At 47.0% G+C, this 23074-nt stretch overlaps 1 protein-coding gene across 1 annotated transcript in view; it reads left to right on the top strand.

The window, feature by feature from the left end:
- The window catches only part of SIK2 (salt inducible kinase 2), a 36064-nt gene extending 19694 nt beyond the window's left edge, over positions 1-16370 (top strand). The window contains exons 5-15 of the mRNA XM_056509671.1: positions 1775-1899; positions 3986-4109; positions 4310-4530; positions 5542-5694; positions 7015-7179; positions 9666-9897; positions 10729-11013; positions 11724-11887; positions 12301-12420; positions 12916-13007; positions 13351-16370. Of these exons, the coding sequence (XP_056365646.1) occupies positions 1775-1899; positions 3986-4109; positions 4310-4530; positions 5542-5694; positions 7015-7179; positions 9666-9897; positions 10729-11013; positions 11724-11887; positions 12301-12420; positions 12916-13007; positions 13351-13888 (2219 nt within the window). The 3' untranslated portion in view covers positions 13889-16370. The remainder of the gene's footprint in view (positions 1-1774; positions 1900-3985; positions 4110-4309; positions 4531-5541; positions 5695-7014; positions 7180-9665; positions 9898-10728; positions 11014-11723; positions 11888-12300; positions 12421-12915; positions 13008-13350) is intronic.
- The last annotated feature ends 6704 nt before the right edge of the window (positions 16371-23074 follow it).

The following is a 23074-nucleotide window of genomic DNA, read 5'->3' as shown; positions in this document are numbered from 1 at the left end:
AGGAAAAAGGGAAAAGGGGGAAAGGGGGAAAAGAGAAAAGGGGAAAAAGAGAAAAGGGGAAAAAGGAGAAAAAGGGGGAAAGGGGGAGAAGGGGAAGAAAGGGAAAAGGGGGAAAAGGAGAAAAAGGGAAAAGGGGAAAAAAGAGAAAAAGGGGGAAAGGGAAAATGGAGGGAAAGGGGAAAAAAGAGGAAAAGGGGAAAAAGGGAAAAGGGGAAAAAAGAGAAAAAGGCGAAAAGGGGAAGAAAGGGAAAAGGGGGAAGAGGAAAAGGGGAAGAAAGGGAAAAAGGGGAAAAGGGGAAGAAAGGGAAAAAGGGAAAAGGGGAAAAGGTGATGGGGGGTGTTACTCAGAGGGATTATACAGAGGAATTGGGGTTACACAGATGGATTGGGGTTATACAAAGGGATTGGGGTTAAACAAAGGAATTTGGGTAGATTCTGTGTGCCCCCTGTGCTGTTCCTGCTGGAGGTGTTGCAGAGCTGCAGGGGTGATGGAGGAAGGGCAGCAGGGATGTTCTCTCCTGTCCCAGGCCCTGGTTCCTGCCGGGGGCTGGAATCTGAGCCGGCCTTGGCCCCGGTGACGTGGCTGGGGTGGCGAAATGGGCAGCCCTGGCTCCCAGAGCCTCCCTCCGGGCTGCCAGCTCCCAAAACCCACCCTGCAGGGTTCAGGTGAGCTGACCCCCATCCCCTGCAGGGCTGGGGGAGACTTGGGGTTCAGCTGTGCTGATCCCCATCCCCTGCAGGGCTGGGAAACACCCTGAGCCCTGTTTGTCACCATTGTCACATCCCTGGGACACTGAGCTGGGACACCCTGAGCCCTGATTGTCACCATTGTCACATCCCTGGGACACTGAGCTGGCTCAACACCCTGAGCCCTGATTGTCACCATTGTCACATCCCTGGGACACCCTGAGCCCTGTTTGTCACCATTGTCACATCCTTGGGACACTGAGCTGGATCAACACCCTGAGCCCTGTTTGTCACCATTGTCACATCCCTGGGACACTGAGCTGGCTCAACACCCTGAGCCCTGTTTGTCACCATTGTCACATCCCTGGGACACCCTGAGCCCTGATTGTCACCATTGTCACATCCCTGGGACACTGAGCTGGGACACCCTGAGCCCCGTTTGTCACCATTGTCACATCCCTGGGACACCCTGAGCCCTGTTTTTGTCACCTGGAGCTGCCCAGCTCGAGGGAAGCAGCCCCAGCCTCTGTCTTTGCTTCTCACCCCTGAATTACAAAAATTCTGATTAATATCAAGCCACCATTTAAAAGGATTTTTTTTTTTATTTGTGGGTTTTTAACTCCTGGTCCCAGCAGCAGTGTCCTTCCCATGCCTGTTGCTCTTGGCACAGCTCCTTCCTCCCCAGCCCCAAAGATTTGCCAAAATTCATTGTGTGTTCAAAGCTAGAAAGCACCTCAGGAAAACCCAGGAAATCTCAGATTATCCCTTGGCAAGTCAATAATCTCATTTATCTGCCCTGGCTGTCAGTTTGTTGAATTTTAATGATGGCTGTTTACAAGTTTACTCCAAACTCCTGCAGGCTGTGAAAGGTTTTTACAAAGTTTTAATAATTCCACAATATGAAAAGAGCAAGAGGACATCCAGCATCCCCAAATTTTCAGTGGGGGTGCCCACAAAATGATTTGGGATGGAACCACAGCGGGGCGAGCGTGTAATTATTGAAATTACCATTAAAATTATCATTAAAATTATCCTTTATGGTGCAGCAGGAGCTTGGGGTGACTTCTCCTTTGTTTTTTTCCCCCAGATTTTGGCTTTGGGAATTTCTACAAGAGCGGGGAGCCTCTGAGGACGTGGTGTGGGAGCCCCCCCTACGCAGCCCCCGAGGTGTTTGAGGGGCAGCAGTACGAGGGACCCCAGCTGGACATCTGGGTACCACTGACCCCTCCTGCATCCCTTGGGGCTGGGCTTGGGCTGGGACTGCAGGGATGGGATGTTGGGCTGGGCTCCATCTGGGAATCTGCAATATTTGGTGTTTATAAAGCTGCAGATCTGGAATCTTTGATTTTTCTTAACCTGCAGATCCAGAATATTCAATTTTTATAAAGCTGCAGATGTGGAGTATTTGATTTTTCTTAATCTGCAAATCTGGAATATTTGATTTTCTTTAAGATTCAGATCTGGAATCTTTGATTTTTCTTAAGCTGGAGATCTGGAATATTTAATTTTCTTAAAGCTGCTGATCTGGAATATTTGATTTTCTTTAAGATTCAGATCTGGAATATTTGATTTTTCTTAATCTGCAGATCTGGAATATTTGGTTTTTCTTAAGGTGGAGATCTGGAGTATTTGATTTTCTTAAAGCTGCAGATCTGAAATATTTGATTTTTCTTAATCTGCAGATATGGAATATTTGATTTTCTTCAAGATTCAGATCTGGAATCTTTGATTTTTCTGGAGATGCAGATCCAGAATATTCGATTTTTATAAAGCTGCAGATGTGGAATATTTTATTTTTCTTAATCGGCACATCTGGAATATCTGAGTTTCTTAAAGCTGCCAATCTGGAATATTTGATTTTTCTTAATCTGCAGATCCAGAATATTCAATTTTCTTAAAGCTGCAGATGTAGAATATTTGATTTTTCTTAAGCTGGAGATCTGGGATATTTGATTTTCTTAAAGCTGCTGATCTGAAATATTTGATTTTTCTGAAGCTGCAGATCTGGGATATTTGATTTTCTTAAAGCTTCAGATCCAGAATATTTGATCTTTATAAAGCTGCAGATGTGGAATATTTGATTTCCTTTTAACCTGCTGATCTGGAATATTTGATTTTCATTTAAGCTGCAGTTTTATTTCCTGAGTGCCACAAAAACCTTTAACTCTAGATGGAATTGGGGTTACCTGTCCAGGTGCTGCTAAATGTGCACAGCAGGTGGATCTTAGATTCCTCCAGAAGCTCCCTGGCTAGATGAGTGAAATTTGCTTTTTTTTCAGTGCCTTTTAGTGTTTTCTGGGCTGGGTTTGGGAGATTTAATTTTATTTATTTTTTATTTAATTTTTTTTTTTTTTGCCAGCATCACCCTGGCACTGATTTTTGACCAGGGCAGCTCATGAAAAATCCACTTTTGGGCTGCTCAGTTAATTCCAATTCATGAGAATCCCCTTCACAAATCAAATCCTGGTGAAGCTGTTAATAAAACAAATTAAAAATGTGCTTTTCCATGCATTTATCTGGCTCTGTGGACATAAGCACCTCATAAATATTGGTGTTTGATTTTTCCTGGACCTTTGGGAGTTGGTAAACACAGAGCAGACGTCAGCCAGGTGACCCAGGAGGGAATCCCTGACCTTTGGTAAATATTCCTGAAATGTAAAAAAAATCCCCAAATCATTAACAGGATCTGCCTGCCCACACAGAAGCTGTTCGTTTTTAAAATAAAATCATCTTTGTTGGTTTTTAAAATAAAATCAGGTCAGGATTCTGAAGGTGCTCAGCTTGCAGCAGTCCCCAGTTCAGTTTTTTTTTTTTTAATTTTTTTTAAAAAATCTCTATTGAATTGTAAAATATTGATGTTTTTACCAAGTTTTGAGGTCAACACCTGCTTTTTCCCCCTTGAGAGAGCCAGTGCTGTGCCAGCCTGGGGTGGTTCTGTCAGAGTTATTTTTTTGGCAAGAACATTGCCACTGGCAGTGCCAATTGGAGCAGAGCTCTTACCCATAATTTCCCCTTTTTTACTCACATCAAATAATCCCCCAATCTGTCTGTTCATAGAAACTCCTCCCCACTTTTGCAGGCTTTAAATGGGAAATATTCAATTTGTCTGGGGGTTGCTTTTGTTTGTTTGCTGAGATTAATAAAAATATCCCAAATTCCCAGCTGAAGTTGGGGTTCATTTCTCAATGTGCAGCTCCCTCCTTTCCTAAATCTCCTTTTTCTGCAGGAATTAATTCTTTCAGAGACCTTGCTGGGAGCTTGGAATTGAGCTGAAAATTCTCTTTTTTTTCCCCCACAGAGCATGGGGGTGGTGCTCTATGTCCTGGTGTGTGGAGCTCTGCCCTTTGATGGACCCACCCTGCCCATCCTGAGGCAGAGAGTGCTGGAGGGAAGGTTCAGGATCCCTTATTTCATGTCAGAAGGTAAAAGTGGAGAGATTTTACTCATTTTTTTGATTTGAAAAAAATCTGGGATAAATCAAGAAGTGGCCAGGGGGAATAGCACTGCTGGCCATGAAGAATTTGGGTTTTTCTCAGCTTTTTTAGTCTCATTTTGAGATTTTAGCAGCAGCTCAGATCACTGAGCAAGTTTATAATTTTTTTTTTTTTTTTTCCCCCACCAGAGTGCGAGCACCTGATCAGGAGGATGTTGGTCCTGGACCCATCCAAACGTTTGAGCATTGCTCAGATCAAGGAGCACAAGTGGATGCTGGTGGAGGTTCCTGCCCAGAGGCCAGTCCTGTACCCAGCAGGGCAGGAGAACCAGCCCTCCCTGGGGGAGTACAACGAGCAGGTGCTCAGGCTGATGCACAGCCTGGGCATTGACCAGCAGAAAACCCTGGAGGTAAAACTCACATGGGGGTAAAACAGCTGAAATGGGGGTAAAATACAATTAAATGGGGTAAAATACACTGAAATGGGGGTAAAATACAATTAAACGGGGGTAAAACAATTAAATGGGGGTAAAATACACTGAAATGGGGGTAAAATACAATTAAATGGGGGTAAAACACAAATGTGTAGAAAAACAGTGAAATATGTATTTAATATACATATATACATATATTTCATAGAAAAAATATACATTTCATACAGTCAATTTACATTTCATACACACAATATACATTTAATATACACAATATCCATTTCATACACACAATATACATTAAATACACACAATATCCATTTCATATATACACAATATCCATTTCATACACACAATACACATTTAATACACACAATGTACATTTCATACACACAATATACATTTAATACACACAATATACATTTTATACACACAATATGCATTTCATACACACAATTTACATTTAATAACACAATATCCATTTCATAGACACAATATCCATTTCATACACACAATATACATTTCATACACACAATATACATGTTATATACACATTATCCATTTCATATATGCACAATATAATTCTATACACACAATATACATTTCATATACACAATATCCATTCCATACACACAATATACATTCCATAGACACAATATACATTTCATACACACAATATACATTTAATACACACAATATCCATTCCATACACACAATATCCATTCCATACACACAATATCCATTTCATACACACAATATCCATTTCAAACACACAATATCCATTCCATACACACAATATCCATTCCATACACACAATATACATTCCATACACACAATATCCATTTCAAACACACAATATATATTCAACACACACAATCCAGATACATTATTACACCTCAACCCCCCAAACCTCCTCTTTTTCTGTCAGACCACAAATCCCAGCACCCATCTGGCTGCTCCCACATTTCACTACGCTTTTTTTTTCGGCAGTCCCTGCAGAACAAGAGCTACAACCACTTTGCTGCCATCTATTACCTGCTGGTGGAGAGGCTGAAGTCGCACCGGAGCAGTTTCCCCGTGGAGCAGCGCGTGGACGCGCGGCAGCGCCGGCCCAGCACCATCGCCGAGCAGAGCCTGGCCAAGGTCAGCTCCCTGCCAGCCCTGCTGTGGGGACAGCTGGCTGCCAACACAGGCAGGAGATTCTCTTTGAATGGAGAGTGCAACCCCCACTCCCTCCAAATTGTTGTGGTTTTGGAATTAAGGGGTTCTCAGGAGATTAGGAGTAACAGTTCTTTACTAGGAAAATTAAAATAGAAATGCAGTATTACACAGAACAATCCCAACCCTGCCAGAGTCAGAATCCAAGCTGACACCCGTCAGTCAGTCAGGGTGTTGGCACAGTCCCATTCAATGGTGGCTGCATCCTCCTGCAGGGGCAGATGTGGTTCAGCTGGAGCAGTGCTCCTGGAGAAGGTGCAGTTTCCTCTGAAGCTCCAGGGATGATGTGCAAAGGTCTGGCTTTCCTCTGGAATCCAGTGGAAAGAAGGTGCCTTGGTGTCCCAAATCTCAGTTTTTATCTGGGTAGGAAAGGCTTGGCTCCTCCCCTGGCTGGAGCATCTCCCATGGGATGATGGAATTTTATCAGTCATGCCCTGGGACTCACTGGCCATGAACAGGAGATATCTCCTGGAGGGAGGATGGGCTGTGGGAAGATAAAGATGATTGCCCAGCTGGTTTAAAGATGGCCCATGAGCAGATAATGTGTGCCAGGAGATCAGGGTCACTGTGACAGAATCCACATTTCTGGTCCCATCCTGCATTGTAACCCAAGACATTCCTGCAGCCCTGGGCCCTTCAGCCTCACTCATCCATCCCAAAATCTCTCCCTTCCCTTCAGCCCCTCCCTGCTCGGTGCTGTTTCATCCTGAAATGGAAATAATGGGTTTGGTTTTAGCAAGGATCTTGTTTTTAACATCAATCCCCAGCTCATCTCCTATAAAGTGCTTGTGCTCTAACTGGAAGAATTTAGGTTTGGCGTTAGTGGGAATCTCATTTTTAACCTCAGAAATATCCCTGTTTTCCTAATTTTAAGGAAATTTCCTAAAAAAAAAAGTCATTGACACCATTCCTGAGCCTCCTGGCAGCAGTCAGGGGGTTTGTACTGAATATAAAAAGGGATTTTAGAGCACCAGAGAGCCCCAAACTCTGCCTGTGCTGCTGGGAATAAATCATCTTCAATAAGTACTGAGCTTCATGACATTTAGAGTTGGCCTGGGTGTTTTGGGGGTGGCAATTTAAGTTTTATTTCAAAGTTTAAAGGCTGAGAACGTTCTTCATCCTGAAGCAAGGAATAAATCCTGCACTTCTGCTGTGGCTCTGGGCTGCAGATGGTTTAATCTGTGACTTGGGGGGGTTGATCCCCACCTAAAACCACTCTGGTGTTTGTTCCATTCTGTGTTTCAGGCACAAGCTGTGGTGCCCTCGGTGAACCTGCATTCCCAAAATCCCAGGTTGCTGCAGTCCCCAGGGCTCCCCTCAGCCTCAGCAGCTGAAACCTTTTCCTTCCCCCCCTCCAGCTGCCAGGGAGAAGCAGCTTTCATGGAGGAGGAAAGGGTTGAGACACCAAAGGTACAGCTTGAAATCACCCTGCTATTTATTTCTTTAAAATCCTGGTTTTATTTAGGTTGGGGAGGTGCCTCTAAATTCTGATTCCAAGCTGCTCAGAGTTTATCAGGCTGGGTAAATCCAAGGAGGGAGATTCCACAGCTTCTCCAGGCAACCTGTGTTTGCAGGGGAACAACATTGATCACATGGGCTTGTGCTGGAAAAAGCTGCATTTATGGAGTTATTCCTGAGCCCTGCAAGGATGAAATACAAGGCTGGTTTTTTTTTTTTTATTCTTCCTGGTGTTTATCTGAGTGTGATAAATGAGCACAGTAGGTAAAGGAAGGGGAGGGACAGCAGCATTGCACATTCCATAAATGTTTTATACTTGTGGCTAAGCTGGCAAAGTTTTTAATAACTAACAAAAAAAAAAACAAACAATAACCACACCTGGAGAGCACAGAATATACAGAATATATAGAATATACAGAATATATAGAATATACAGAATATACAGAATATACAGAATATGCAGAATATGCAGAATATGCAGAATATACAGAATATATATAATATACAAAATATATAGAATATACAGAATATGCACAATATGCAGAATATGCAGAATATGCACAATATGCAGAATATACAGAATATGCAGAATATATAGAATATACAGAATATGCAGAATATACAGAATATATAGAATATACAAAATATATAGAATATACAGAATATATAGAATATACAGAATATACAGAATATGTACAATATACAGAATACGCAGAATATACAGAATATGCAGAATATGCAGAATATACAGAATATACAGAATATACAGAATATGCAGAATATGCAGAATATACAGAATATATAGAATATACAAAATATATAGAATATACAGGATATATAGAATATACAGAATATACAGAATATGCAGAATATACAGAATATACAGGCTGTACAGTGGGAATAAGAATATTTGGTTTAGGGAATTGAGTGTTAAGAGAATGTAAATAGGAAATGAAGAATTGGACATGACAAGTCTTATTTAACTCAGCAGAGTTAAAGATCCCAGCTGCCTTCAGGCCAGGGGTTTCCTGTTTTTGGGGTGATTTTTGGGCTCAAAACAAAACTGGGCACAGAGCAAAGGTGGGCTCAGAACAAAGCTGGGTGCAAAAAGCTGGGCTTAAAGCAAAGTGGGGCTCAGAACAGAGATGGGCACAGAGCAAAGCTGGGATGAAAATGAAGGTGGGCTCAGAGCAAAGCTGGGCACAGAACAAAACTGGGTTCAAAACAAAGGTGGGCACAAAAAGCTGGGCTCAAAACAAAGGTGGGTGCAAAAAGCTGGGCTTAAAGCAAAGCTGGGCTCAAAACAAAGGTGGGCTTAGAACAAAACTGGGCTTAAAGCAAAGCTGGGCACAGAAAAAAGGTGGGCTCGGAACAAAGGTGGGCACAAAAATCTGGGCTCAAAAGGGCTGGGCTGAAAACAAAGCTAGGCTGAAAGCTGTGCTCAGAGGAGCTGTGCTCAGAGGAGCTGGGCTCAGAACAGCTGGGCTCAGAGGAGCTGGGCTCAGAGGAGCTGTGCTCAGAACAGCTGGGCTCAGAGGAGCTGGGCTCAGAGGAGCTGGGCTCAGAGGAGCTGGGCTCAGAGGAGCTGGGCTCAGAGGAGCTGGGCTCAGAGGAGCTGGGCTCGGAAGAGCTGGGCTCAGAGGAGCTGGGCTCAGAGAAGCTGGGCTCAGAAGAGCTGGGCTCAGAGGAGCTGGGCTCAGAGGAGCTGGGCTCAGAGGAGCTGGGCTCAGAAGAGCTGGGCTCAGAAGAGCTGGGCTCAGAGGAGCTGTGCTCAGAGGAGCTGGGCTCAGAAGAGCTGGGCTCAGAGAAGCTGGGCTCAGAGGAGCTGGGCTCAGAAGAGCTGGGCTCAGAAGAGCTGGGCTCAGAGGAGCTGTGCTCAGAGGAGCTGGGCTCAGAAGAGCTGGGCTCAGAAGAACTGGGCTCAGAGGAGCTGGGCTCAGAAGAGCTGGGCTCAGAAGAGCTGGGCTCAGAGGAGCTGGGCTCAGAGGAGCTGGGCTCAGAAGAGCTGGGCTCAGAGGAGCTGTGCTCAGAACAGCTGGGCTCAGAGGAGCTGGGCTCAGAAGAACTGGGCTCAGAGGAGCTGGGCTCAGAACAGCTGGGCTCAGAGGAGCTGTGCTCAGAAGAACTGGGCTCAGAAGAGCCGGGCTCAGAGGAGCCGGGCTCAGAGGAGCTGTGCTCAGAAGAGCTGGGCTCAGAACAGCTGTGCTCAGAGGAGCTGGGCTCAGAGGAGCTGGGCTCAGAAGAGCTGGGCTCAGAGGAGCTGGGCTCAGAGGAGCTGGGCTCAGAAGAGCTGGGCTCAGAGGAGCTGTGCTCAGAGGAGCTGGGCTCAGAGGAGCTGGGCTCAGAAGAGCTGGGCTCAGAAGAGCTGGGCTCAGAACAGCTGTGCTCAGAGGAGCCGGGCTCAGAGGAGCTGGGCTCAGAGCTGTCCCTGTCCCCAGGTGAAGGGCTGCCTGCTGGAGCCCCTGCCCCCCGTGCTGCTGAGGAAGGGGTGCCAGTCGCTGCCCTCCAGCAGGATGGAAACCTCCATGGACCACGGCAGCATCGAGGCCCAGGGAGAGGCAGAGGAGGATCCAGCCCAGGCCTTTGCTGCCCTGCAGGCAGCTCGAGGGGGCAAGAGGAGGCACACCCTGGCTGAGGTCACCAACCAGCTGCTGATGCTGCCAGGCACAGGTACAGAGCTCAAATCTCATTCCGTGGTGCCAGGCACAGCTACAGAGCTGAGCTTAAATCTCATTGCATGGTGCCAGGCACAGGTACAGAGCTCAAATCTCATTCCATGGTGCCAGGCACAGCTACAGAGCTGAGCTTAAATCTCATTGCATGGTGCCAGGCACAAGTACAGAGCTCAGAGCTCCTGATGGTGCCAGGCACAGGTACAGAGCTAAGCTCATGGTGCCAGGCACAGGTACAGAGCTCAGCTCAAATCTCATTTTCTCCCTCAGCACCCAGTCTGATCAGCTGGTGATAAAAAACGTGAGGTTTTATGAATAAGGACTACAAGATTGTATTTGCTAAAAAGGACAAAGGGAAAAAAAACCCACAAAATACCCCAAAATATAAAACCTGAGCAGAAAATTGATTAGGGTGATTAAATTAATGTACAACCCCAGGAGTAGCTGGGAAATGTGGCAAAGCTGGCTGCTTTTCCAACTGAGTGTCCCAAATCATTCACCCCCTAAGGATGAGCTGGCAGAGCTGGTGGGGAAATAAAACCCTCTGCACTGCAGCACCAGTGAGGTGACCAAACCTTTCAGGCTACAGTATTGTCAGGATTATTTGTGTGGGGAAAAAAAAAAATACCCTAAACATTTTCCAGACAGACCATTGAACATCTGCAGTGTGTCTGACCAAAAACCAGCAGCAAATCCCCATTATTGCAGTACAAGTTTTACTTGACAACTCCTTTGTCAAAATTGGTTTTTTTGGCTGCTCACCGGCAGGAGTAGCTCGAGTCGCTTTCTGATTCTCACTTTTGTCCTGTTTTTTGGTTTTTTGTCCCAGGGAAGGTCTATTCCTTGGATGAGAACTCCTCCCTGGGCAGCATCGACTCCGAGTTCGACGCGGGCTCCGTCCAGAGGGACCTGAAATTCCTGGGGGAGGCTCCTTCCCTGAAGGAGATGGTGCTGAGCAGCCAGCAGCCCCCACGGGTGGCATCTCCTTTCCTGGGGCTCAGACCTGCCAACCCAGCCATGCAAGCCCTGAGCTGCCAAAAACGGGAGGCTCACAACCGCTCCCCCGTCAGCTTCCGCGAGGGGCGCCGGGCCTCCGACACCTCCCTGACCCAAGGTACCCCAGCCACAGCTGCTGCTCCTCACTAACCTCATTTCATAGCAGTCACACCCAGGAAAGGCTCTCTGGGCTTGCTGGTCACCCAGTTTGTCTCCTATGCTAACCAGAAAAATCAGATTATTCTGACCGAGGGGTTCATTTCCTCTCCAGGAATTGAACGGGAGATTATTGATCTCAGATTATTCTTTTTGTTCATCTCTTCAGGAATTGTACTGGAGATTATTGGTGTCAGATTATTTTTGTTCATTTCCTCTCCAGGAATTGAACGGGAGATTATTGATCTCATATTATTTTTGTTCATCTGCTCTCCAGGAATTGTACTGGAGATTATTGCTCTCAGATTATTCTTTTTGTTCATCTCTTCAGGAATTGTACTGGAGATTATTGCTCTCAGATTATTTCTGTTCATCTGATCTCCAGGAATTGTATTGGAGATTATTGATCTCAGATTATTCTTTTTGTTCATCTCTTCCCAGGAATTGTACTGGAGATTATTGCTCTCAGATTATTATTTTTGTTCATTTCCTCTCAGGAACTGTACTGGAGATTATTGCTCTCAGATTATTTTTGTTCATTTCCTCCTCTCTCGGAATTGTACTGGAGATTATTGCTCTCAGATTATTTTTGTTTCATTTCCTCTCAGGAGTTGTACTGGAGATTATTGCTCTCAGATTATTCTGACCAGGGGTTTTTGCTCATCTCTCCAGGAATTGTAGCATTTAGGCAGCACCTCCAGAACCTGGCACGAACCAAAGGAATCCTGGAGCTGAACAAAGTGCAGCTGCTCTATGAACAGATGGGATCAGAGGAAGAGCCTTCTCTGACATCAGCTGCCACCCAGCTGCAGGACCTCATTCACAGCCCTGCTCAGGTACTTAGAGCAGAATTTGAGCTCCCTCTGATGCTTTGGGCCAGCAGGAGGGGATGGGGTGGTGTGGAGACCTGAGAAGAGTTAATTTATGGAGAAATTCTCTGTTCCCCTTTCTTTACACTGGAGAATTTGCAGCATTCCCTGTGGTGTCAGTGAGTGGCTCTGTCACCTTTGCAAACCCAGCAGTCATGGCCTTTCAGTCTGAAGGATGTTTTGGATTTAGCCAAGGCTAGAACACCTTTTCTTGGTGGAGGCACAACTGCAGGAAACACTCAGAGCCTGATTGGCAGAAATCACAGAGCTCCCAGCGAGTTGTCTCAAGCACCCATGGAACCTCTGGCAGGGAAAATCCTTGAGGAGAGGGTTAAAGGAGCTTTTTCTGGATGTGCAGCTTGTTCCTCTCCCCTCTGCAGGAGGAGGGTTCCCAGCAGCAGCAGCAGCAGCAGCAGCAGCAGCAGCAGCAGGGCACTCACCCCCCGCTGGTGTCCCGAAGGCAGAGCTTGGAGACTCAGTACCTGAAACACCGGCTGCAGGTGCCTTCCCTTCCCTGAAACTTCCCTGAAACTTCCCTTCCCTGAAACTTCCCTTCCCTGAAACTCAACTCCTCTCCTCTCCTCTCCTCTCCTCTCCTCTCCTCTCCTCTCCTCTCCTCTCCTCTCCTCTCCTCTCCTCTCCTCTCCTCTCCTCTCCTCTCCTCTCCTCTCCTCTCCTCCCCTGCCCCGCCCTCTTCCACACCCCCTTAATTCCAAGCCCATTTTCACACACCTTTAGTTTATAAAAGACTGGCTTCCCCCAGTTCTCCAGCTTGCAGCTTCTTCCACTTGTGAGGAAAGATTTCCATGGGTTTTTCTGGCACAATCTCTCCTGCTAAAATGCTGCCTAAGGGTTTGAAGCCAGTGGGGATTTGGGGTTTAGAGATTGGCTCTGTGGACAGCTGGGCAGTTACAGGGCTAGAAAATCTTCCTGCTGCTTTCTGGGCTAATTGATTAAATGAAAAGGCATTTAAAGCAGCTCTGCTTTCCTTGCAGAAGCCCACTCTGCTCTCCAAAGCTCAGAACACCTGCCAGCTCTACTGCAAAGAGGCACCCCGGAGTCTGGAGCAGCAGCTGCAGGAGCACAGGTGAGAATCCCCCAAACTCACAGAAAATTACTCTCAGGAGTAACAGAACTGGAACTCTCTTTGCCCATAAAGGTTCACTCCAAAACTTCTTTTAAATACAAGAACAATTTCTGCTGTGTGTTTGCAAATTTCTCTGCCTGGTCTTCAGCTCCCAAGTCCCCCAGAGCAGTGGCTTTAAAACACAAACCCAATGCATCTCATTGGTAACAAACTGAATTAAACAATGCATGGGGTTTGCTTAAAAATGGACAAAGTTATCTAGCAAAGGAGATGCAAAATGAAATGAGCAGGATTGCATGGAGTGCTCCAAATGAGCAGAACTAATTGTTTTTCTGTCCTGCAGGCTGCACCAGAAGAGGCTGTTCCTGCAGAAGCAGTCCCAGCTGCAAGCCTACTTTAACCAGATGCAGATAGCTGAGAGCTCATTCCCCAGGGCCAGCCCTCTGCCCCTGCCCTGCCCCGAGGAGCTGCAGCCCCAGCAGCAGCAGCAGCAGCAGCAGCAGCAGCAGCAGCAGCAGCAGCAGCCAGCCCAGTTCAGCCTGCAGCAGCCCCTCAGCCCCGTGCTGGAGCCCTCCCCAGGGCAGGTGCACTTTGAGCCTTTCCTCAGGCAGTTCCCCAAGGTGCAGCTGGAGCCCCCCAGCCCGTCCAGGCTGTCCCCCCCCAGCCAGGGCCAGGGGCAGCCAGCACAGTTCCCATTCCAGACTGGGGAGCTGCCCTGTGCCCAGCAGTGCCAGCTGCCTGCAGCAGAGAGCCAGAGCAGCTCAGCAGAGGCACAGCCCAGCTACGACCCCCTGGCCCTGCCAGAGCTGCCAGGACTCTTTGATTGTGAGATGATGGAGGCTGTGGATCCCCAGCACGGTGGCTACGTCCTGGTCAATTAACAAATCAGCACCCAGGAAGGACAAATGGAGCAGCATGTGAATTTTTGGTTGGTTTTTTGGTTGTTTTTTTTTTTTGTTTTTTCTATTCTCACCCCTTGGGAATTCATGGTAATTTTTCGACCCTTGAATTGAGAGGGGAACTAAAAATTCACCTGGCTGGAAGAAAAGAGAAAAAAACATAAGGAGGAGGTGTTTGGTCCCTGTGGCCTGGGCTGGAGAACAGGGAGTGCAGCTGCATCCCACAAAGGAGGCAAAAAAGGTGAATTTCAGAGGAAGGAAATGGCCCCTTCTGAAAAAATTCAGCATCCATCCAACACCCACTGGGAGAGAGCAGAGTGAGTGCACACTGCTCCTACTCCCTGGCAATAAAAGCAATAGTTTCCATTGAAATTCAGGCTGGATTTGGGTCTGCACTGATGGCAGCTGAAATCCTCTGGAGGAGCACGAGGTGGAATTTGCACTTTGCTGGAGCTGCTGGTCTGGAACTGCTCCTGAGCATCTCCACTTGCTCCTGCTGGCACCTGAACAGGATTTCCCAACCTGCCAAGGAGCTCCTCACTGTCTGCAGGAGGAATCTGCAGCAAGGGGCAGCTTGGCTTTGTCAGAAGAAAACTGTGTGGAGAGACCTCTGGGTGGGGATGTGGAGGATCAAGGATGAGCCAACAGAGACAGAAGGTAAGAGAGCCATGAGAGAAAGAGCAAGAGCTGCAGGAAATGGGATTAAAAAAAAAAAAAAATCCACCTGTGTGGCTTTTAAAATCACCCCCCTTTTGCAGGAGGGCTCTGTCCTGGAGAAGTTCTGCTCATTGGAAAGGATCCACCTGTCCCTGGGTTGCATTTTAAAAAAAACAAACAAGCAAACAAAACTGTGTTTTGAATTTGCAGTATGTGTCGCTGGTGGTTTCTTGAGCTTTGTATATTTGGACAATTATTTAGGGTTTTAGAAGACTTTAAGGATAAAGAAAACAATGAGCTTATAAAAAGTTAAAAAAACACCCCTGTGAAGTGATAGTGCTGTGCCTTTTTCAGTTCTTTATCAGCCTATATGCTTTTTTCTGAAGAAAGTAGACAATACCCCATTGATATCCCTGCTGTGGCCAAAGTCCCTTCAGAGCACAGGTCCCACCATGTGGGACATGTTTAACTTGCTCAGTGTCTGTGGGACACTGAAAGTATCACAGCAATACTTCAGCATCAATCTGTTGATGTGTCAAGCATTTCAGATTTTCCCAGGTCAGAGGAGGGGGTGGCTCAGGGAGCTGCAGGAAGCTGAGACCCCAGTCTGGGGCTGTCTCTGGCCAGCCCAGCCCTTTCCTGAGCTGCCTTGAAGCACAATTGCAGCTCCAGCAAAGCACAAGGAGCAGAGGAGCTGTGCTGCTCACCCCCAGGTTGAATCTTTGACCCTGCACATCCCAAGGGGGGAGGGAGGGATAATCAGCATTTACAGCAATAAGAGCACATTAAAACCTGGAGCAGGAGGAGCTCAGCCACTGTGTGAGGCTGACAGGAGGCACCTGGTCCCTGTGTGCTCAGGGAGACACAGTTCCTGCTCTCTGGAGCCACTGCCATCCTCAAGGAGAGTTCCAGGGATCACAGGGAGAGGAGAGAAAAGGGTTTTGTTGTGTGGCTCCCCTCCCAGAGGAAATCTGACACGGTGGAACACACAAACCCAGCTGGAGCCTGGCAGGAAGTGCAGCAGAACAGGGCAAGGATGGAACAGAGTCCTGTGCCCTCCCTCCCCTGCCCCACAGAATGTCCCTCTGGAAGCTCCCAGGGCAGCCAGGAGCTGCTCACTGCCACAGCAACCACCCCATCAGCTCCAGGCTCTGCACTTTCAGGACTCAACAGATAAAACAATTCCCTCCTGGAGTCCTGCAGCTCGTTTTTCAGGATGTGCCAACCAGGCTGGGCTTTGCAGGGCTGGGCAGGGGGAAGCTGCAGGATTTTTTAATGTAGTTTAGACTGACTCCTTCCCCTCAGCCAAAAGCATATTTAACATTTCATCTAATTTCCTTTAAGCCAATTAGGACTAAAAGGCTTTTCTGAAGCCTCCTCATCCAGGGAGGATCCATTGGGCACCACTTCCCTCTCCTTTGAAGTGGCTTTTTTGTTCCAGTCTGTTCTGTTCTGCCATTAGAGAACTGTGTACACTACTGTTAGAGTAATTATTAGCTTTATTATCTCCTACTACAGCCTCCTTTGAAGAGACTTTGGTGTGATGTACATGGGGTACAAATTTCATACGGAGAAAAGTGCAATATGTGTGTGTGTGGTCTGTTCTTTAATGTATTTTTTTAAGGATTTAGAGGGTTTAGTCTCTGCTTTTGGGATAAATGCACTAGTTTTGTCAGCTCCAGTTTGGCAAGTTGATCTGTAGTATTTACATGCAACTGATCTGCTGGACTCTGTAAAGCAGTTACAGTGTATTAATACAAAATAAAGAATATGTGCATTTCATTTTTTAAATTTCTAGTGAGCTGAAGCAGCGCCTGCCACTCTTGTCTTCATGAGGCTCAAGTTATTTTCTCTCTGGGGCACAAAACAATTGATGTCTGCTGCAAACACTGCATTTTCTAGACTCAGGTTTGCCTCCCTTGGTTCTGACACACTTGGGGTTGTTGGCACCACCGACTTTGCCAAATAGGAATTGGGAAAACCTGGAAAACTTGGTGCCACAGGATTGGCACTTTGCACTTGCATGAATAGAAGGCTCATTCAAAATTAATTAAAGTGAGATCAAAATCCAGTGGAAAAATCCTCAGCAGCTCTTGTTTTACCATCACTGGTGACATTCCTGTGCCCAAAAACAGGACATGGGCACAGGGAAAACACCCAAAAACCTTCACAGGGTGACTGAGGCTGCACAGAGAGACTGAGCTGTGCCCAAAAACAGGACATGGGGACAGGGAAATCACCAAAAACCCTTCACAGGGTGACTGAGGCTGCACACTGACCCTGAACTGTTCCCAAAGCTTTAAAACAGGCTGGACTCTGTGCACAGCTCTGCTGCTGAGCTGCCTTGGGAAATCCAAAAGGAAAGCCTTAAAACCATGTCTGAATTTAATGCACACAGCTCTGCTGCTAAGCTGGTTTGGAAAAATCCAAAAAGAGCCTTGAAATTGTACCTGAATTCAGTGCACACAGCTCTGCTGCTGAGCTGGTCTGGAAAATCCAAAAGGAGCTTTAAAATCATGTCTGAATTCAATGTACACAGCTCTGCTGCTGAGCTGGTCTGGGAAATTCAAGGAGAGACTTAAAATTGTACCTGAATTCAGTGGACACAGCTCTGCTGCTGACCAGGCTTGGGAAATCCTGAAATTGAGGAATATGTCAGGCTGAATATAAAATAAGAGCAGGAATTAATTCACCTCTCCTCCCTTTCTCCCTCCACTGCTGGCCAAAGGGCAAGCCTGGAGAAGGAGGCAGAAATTCTGCAGTGCTGACCCTGATGGGGACAGGGCCAAGCAGGTCACTGTGGGGAAAGAACTGTGAGTTCACCAGAGGGTTCTGCTGATTCAGGTGATTTTTCTGATGGGATTGTTGCACTGGAAGGGAGGTCAGATGGCAAAAAGCTCATCTGGAATGTGAAGAGACTCCCACAGGGCAAAGCCTCAAAGGGATAAGAATTAATGGAGAATTAAGGGAATTGTTTCCAGTGCTCTGAGGCACAGAGAATAACTCAGATCCCACTGGGGTTTGGGTTTCACAGAACCCTCAGTGGGTTTGGGGTGAGGGCAGTGTGTGAGGGTTTATTTTGGGATGTATCCACACAAAAATGGCCAAAGCATTTCCTAAGAGCAGAGGCAGCTGCAGCAGCCTGGGTTTGGAGCCAGGGGTGCCCCTCTGCCCTCTCCAGATTTTGTGTCAGGGGTGATTTTGGGCACAGCACAGCAGGCTACAAATTCTCCATTAAGTGATTTTTTTTTTTTTTCTCTCTTTAAACAAGATGTAAAAATCCCTGTTTTATAATGACAAAATCATCCAAACCCTTCATGTGAGCAGGGTTAAAATGCAAGCAGGTTTTTCTCAGCAGGGTGTGAGGACAAGGCTCCAGTCCAAGCTCCACTCTGCCCTGCTTTGGGAAATTTCTTTTTGGGAAGACACCAAATGTCCCCATGGAAGGAAAGCACCATGAAATCCTTTCAGCAAGGTAAAACTCCCACAGGCTGCTCAGATCCCACAGGGTTTTATCTGGAATCACACAGAGGAGCTGCTCCCTCCCCTACAGAATTACAGAGCAACCTTTGACATCTATCATTAAATATTAATAAATATTCTAATGGAGCTTTTAATTATAGCATCTGTACCTGCTTAAATCCACTGTTATTTATATCTGCTCTTAATTGCTCATTAATCACACAGCAAGTCAAGCTGGGAGCACCTGAAAAATTCCACTTGAGCTTTGCAAATGATCATGGGTCAAAGGGATGGAAGCAGCCCCAAGTTTGCAAGTTGGGCCACAATTTTCCCCAATATCCAACCTAAATTTCCTCATTTGAATTAGAAAACTCCTCATCATGTTGTTCCAGTTCAGTCCAGCCTGGGTTTTAACCTGAGAGGTTCAGGGAAATATTCCCATGGAAAAGGTAAAAACACCAACCTGGCTTTGGGGCTTTATTCCCCTCCCTCCCCTGCAAGGGTTTAAACAGGCACTGAAAAGTTCCTGGTTTTCCAAAAGGATTCCTGGATTCTTGCCAAGGCTTCCCAGGATTTATTCCCACTGCTCCCCACCCTGTGTGTGTCTTAATTTTGACTGCACCACCAGGGGTAAGAAATCATGAACTGGAATTTTGAATAAACCCCTCAAAACAGCTAAAAGTGCAAAGGGCAGAGCAAAAACCAACCAGAGTAAAACTGATGAATTGACCAAATAATTCCCAGCAGGGGAGACGAACCAGCTGGTGCCAAGAGATAAAATAAACACCTTTTAAAACAATGATTTCTCCTTTCTGAGGCTGCACTAAATGGAGATAAACTGGTGCAAATCACCTTTCAAAACCAAGTGGAGCCCTCCTGCACTTTCAATCTTCCTCCTGGGGCTGTAAATCCCAGCAGGGACAGGCTCACCCAGCACAAGGGACCATTGGGGATTTTTGTTTTTTATTTGGGATTTTTTTTTGGCATCAGCTGTGAGGGCACAGAGATGCATTTCACTTGGCCAAGCTGCAGAAAGTAATTAAGGAGCAGGCTGCCTTCCCCTGCCAGTGCAGGAGAAAAGTTTCCTGCTGGAGCCAAACAACTTTAACAAATCAAACAGTTTGCCAGGGAAGATCTTTGCCAGGGAGGAGCTTCTCTTGTTAGAGAAGCAGAAAGGAAATGATGCACTGAAAGGCAGGGCAGCAAATGTCATTGCTCTCTGAAAAAAAAAATAAAATAAAATAAAAAAATTCTTGGGGATCACAGGAATTACAGTAATTAAGTGTTTTGATAATTGAAAATAAATAAAAAAATTCTTGGGGATCACAGGAATTACAGTAATTAAGTGTTTTGGTAATTGAAAATAAAGAGAGCAAGGATTTGCAGGTAATGTTCACACCAGTGATGCAAATACCAAAAATCCTTTTGGGAAAGGCTCTGGCAAAGTTTATCAGGACTCCTAAAAACTGCTGGAGAGCATCCTTGTCACCTTCCCTCCTGGATTTTAGTGTGAGCAGGATTGGAATTGAATAAATGATCCTGGTTTTGTCTCAAGATTTCACCTGGGGATTGAATAAATGATCCTGGTTTTGTCTCAAGATTTCACCTGGGATTGAATAAATGATCCTGGGGTTTCCTCTCAAGATTTCACCTGGGGATTGAATAAATGATCCTGGTTTTGTCTCAAGATTTCACCTGGGGATTGAATAAATGACCCTGGTTTTGTCTCAAGATTTCACCTGGGGATTGAATAAATGACCCTGGTTTTGTCTCAAGATTTCACCTGAGGATTGAATAAATGATCCTGGGGTTTTGTCTCAAGATTTCACCTGGGATTGAATAAATGATCCTGGGGTTTCCTCTCAAGATTTCACCTGGGGATTGAATAAATGATCCTGGGGTTTCCTCTCAAGATTTCACCTGGGGATTGATAAATGATCCCGGGGCTCCCCCTTCCCAAATCCACCTTCCTCGGGGCAGATGGGCTGGACCATGAGAGGAGAAGATGCAAACGTGTCCTGGCAGTCCCTGGAAGGTTCCCCAGCCTCGTCCTTCCTTTGTGGAACACAAGTGGGAGACTCTGGGGAGAGATTCCAGCCAGGCAGGAGGAGCAAACACCAAAACCAAGAGAGCAGCAGCTTGTTTGGGAGGGTAAATATTGACTGGTGAAGGGGGAGAAGCCAGCTCGTCCTTTTTGGTGGCACAGAACACAAGGAAATCCCTCAGCAAATATTTCTGGAAGGTGGGAGCAGCTGATGGAGCTGCTGGTTCAGGGCAGGAGAGTCCCAGAGGCTGCTGCAAACACCCAGGGAATTCCCACAGCCCCCTTTCCTGACGTGGGGAAAAGCAGATTTTGGGGGCTGGATCAGCTGACAGGCCCAGCTCAGAGCTGCTGCTCCTGTAAATCATTCCTGTCACACCCAGGTGACATTTCAGAGGCAGCCCTGTTAACCCTGGCACTGAGCTCCCTGAAATCTTCTCTTTCCCTTTTGTTTAAATACCTCCCAGACTGAAAACACACTGCAGCCAAAACCCAGCGAGTTTTTATGGTGTAGAAAAGGAAAATAAAAAGTCCCTGTGGTTTGTTCTGCCTTGTTCTCCTGCTTTTCACAAAATGGATAAATCAGAGCACCCATTTCTCTCACAAATTACTGTTCCCTCTCACCTGTTTGGGCCCAAAAAGGTGAATGAGGATTGCACCCAATCCTTCTCCAGCCCTGGATTTCCCAGCTGCTCCCACAACCTTTTTTTTTGCAGGGATTTAAAACGTTTGTTAGCAAACTGTGAGCCAGAGCCCAATGCAGAGGAAGCAATTAATCATGGCTTTTCCATACAGAATGGATTATCTGTCAATAAGTGTCAGATGTCTGGAGAAAATGAGACCCACAAATAATCCCAATTAGGATCCCCCTCTCCAGCCATGCAGGGGCTGCTGAGAACCCACCTGGAACTCCTCAGCCTGAGCCCCCAGTGCTGCCACAGCAGCAGGGACAGCTCAGGGTGGCTGCAGGTCAGCACCAGCTCCTTCAGGCTGCAGCTTCCATCCTGAAATCCTAAATTTCCCCTGCAGCCAAGCCCCGAGCCCCCAGCCCAGCCCTCGAGCTCTGGCTCCTCCCAGTTCTCTGGAGTACGGTGCCCTCTCCCGGGAGCCCCAGGAGGAGCTGGGGCAGCATTTCCCGGCCAGGCTGGGGTTAAACCCGGCAAGGTTGGGGTTAAACCTGCCAGGAGTGGGTTAAACCTGCCAGGTTGGGGTTAAACCCAGCCAGGTTGTGGTTAAACCTGTCAGAAGTGGGTTAAACCCAGCCAGGTTGTGGTTAAACCTGCCAGGTTGTGGTTAAACCTGCCAGGAGTGGATTAAACCTGCCAGGTTGGGGTTAAACCTGCCAGGTTGTGGTTAATCCTGCCAGGAGTGGGTTAAACCTACCAGGTTGGGGTTAAACCTGCCAGGAGTAGGTTAAACCTGCCAGGAATGGGTTAAACCTGCCAGGTTGGGGTTAAACCCGGCCAGGAGTGGGTTAAACCTGCCAGGAGTGGGTTAAACCTGCCAGGAGTGGGTTAAACCCGGCCAGGAGTGGGTTAAACCTGCCAGGAGTGGGTTAAACCAGTCAGGTTGGGGTTAAACCAGTCAGGTTGGGGTTAAACCTGTCAGGAGTGGGTTAAACCTGCCAGGTTGGGGTTAAACCTGCCAGGAGTGGGGTTAACCTGTCAGGAGTGGTTTAAACCCAGCCAGGTTGTGGTTAAACCTGCCAGGAGTGGGTTAAACCTGCCAGGCTGGGGTTAAACCTGCCAGGTTGGGGTTAATCCTGCCAGGTTGGGATTAAACCTGCCAGGAGTGGGTTAAACCTGCCAGGAGTGGGTTAAACCTGCCAAGAGCGGGGTTAACCTGTCAGGAGTGGGTTAAACCTGCCAGGACCCCCTGGATTGTCACCCCTGGAGCAGCAGCTCCTGGGACAGCTCTGTGAGAGGCAGGAAGGGCTGAACCTGCTGCAGAACGTGCCAGGGATGTGGAAAACGTCCCCAAAACCAAGGTGAACCCCGACTGTGCCTGAGGCAGTCCCAAACCAGAGCTGCAGTGTGGCTCCACCAGCAGCCCCACAGCAGAGAACCTGGAGAGATTCCTGCTGACTCAAAGTGATGGGGCTGAGAGGGGAGGATGGAAAACAGGAAAGGTTCAAAGAGTGAAGGGACAGAGCTGGGCTGGGCAGGGCTGGGCTGAGCTGGGCTGAGCTGGGCTGGGCTGGGCTGGGCTGCATCACTTCAGACATCAGCTCCCCACTCTGCTCCTCAGCCAGAGCTTCTCATCCCTCTGGACCACAAGGACTGGGAGACACCAGAGCAGCTGGCTGGGACAGAAAAGCTTCACCTCTGGACACTCACCCAGAAATTCACCTCCCCAGCAGAATCCAGGCAGCTGCAGGACAGGGAGGGACAGCACTGCTCCTGTGTTTATCCCAGGAAAAAAAACCTGAAAACACAACTCCTAATTACTGCCAGGTTATCTGCTGCCAACCCACCCCAGGACAGGAATCCAAGGGGAAAGAAAGAGAATTTTGTCTTTGAACAGCTTGTCCTTAAAGGTAATACCCCATAGCCCATAACACAGCTCTGGAAAGACTGGGAAGATGGGAGGAAATCCCACAGTTTGCAATTTTTTCCCTGGCAGATGCAAAGGGTGAAAGGGAAGACACCCCCTATGCCTAAACCAAAAAAAGGAACTTTTCTCTCTAAGGTGAACTGAAATGATTGTTTAAGTGGAAAACTGACTGAAGTGTTCTCTGTATGTTGTTGTGAAGAAATATGGAGGAGGAGGAGGGAATGATCTGGAAATCTTTTTCTGAATTTCTTTTTTTTTCCCTGTGTTATTAATAAATTTCTTCTATACACCCTTTTAAGTTTTAGGCCTGCCTTGTCTTTGCTCCTAAATCCCATCTCTAAAAGAAACTGAATATACTAAAATTGGCAAACCCAAATCAAACCAAGACACCTTGAAAACCTCAGAGCCCCACAGCTGACACTTGGGAAGGTGAGATTTGCATTTCCCTAAGGCTG

Source organism: Oenanthe melanoleuca, chromosome 24 (genome assembly GCF_029582105.1).
Source record: "Oenanthe melanoleuca isolate GR-GAL-2019-014 chromosome 24, OMel1.0, whole genome shotgun sequence".
In the NCBI taxonomy this organism is placed as follows: domain Eukaryota; kingdom Metazoa; phylum Chordata; class Aves; order Passeriformes; family Muscicapidae; genus Oenanthe; species Oenanthe melanoleuca.
This window is presented reverse-complemented; position numbering and strand designations above follow the sequence as displayed.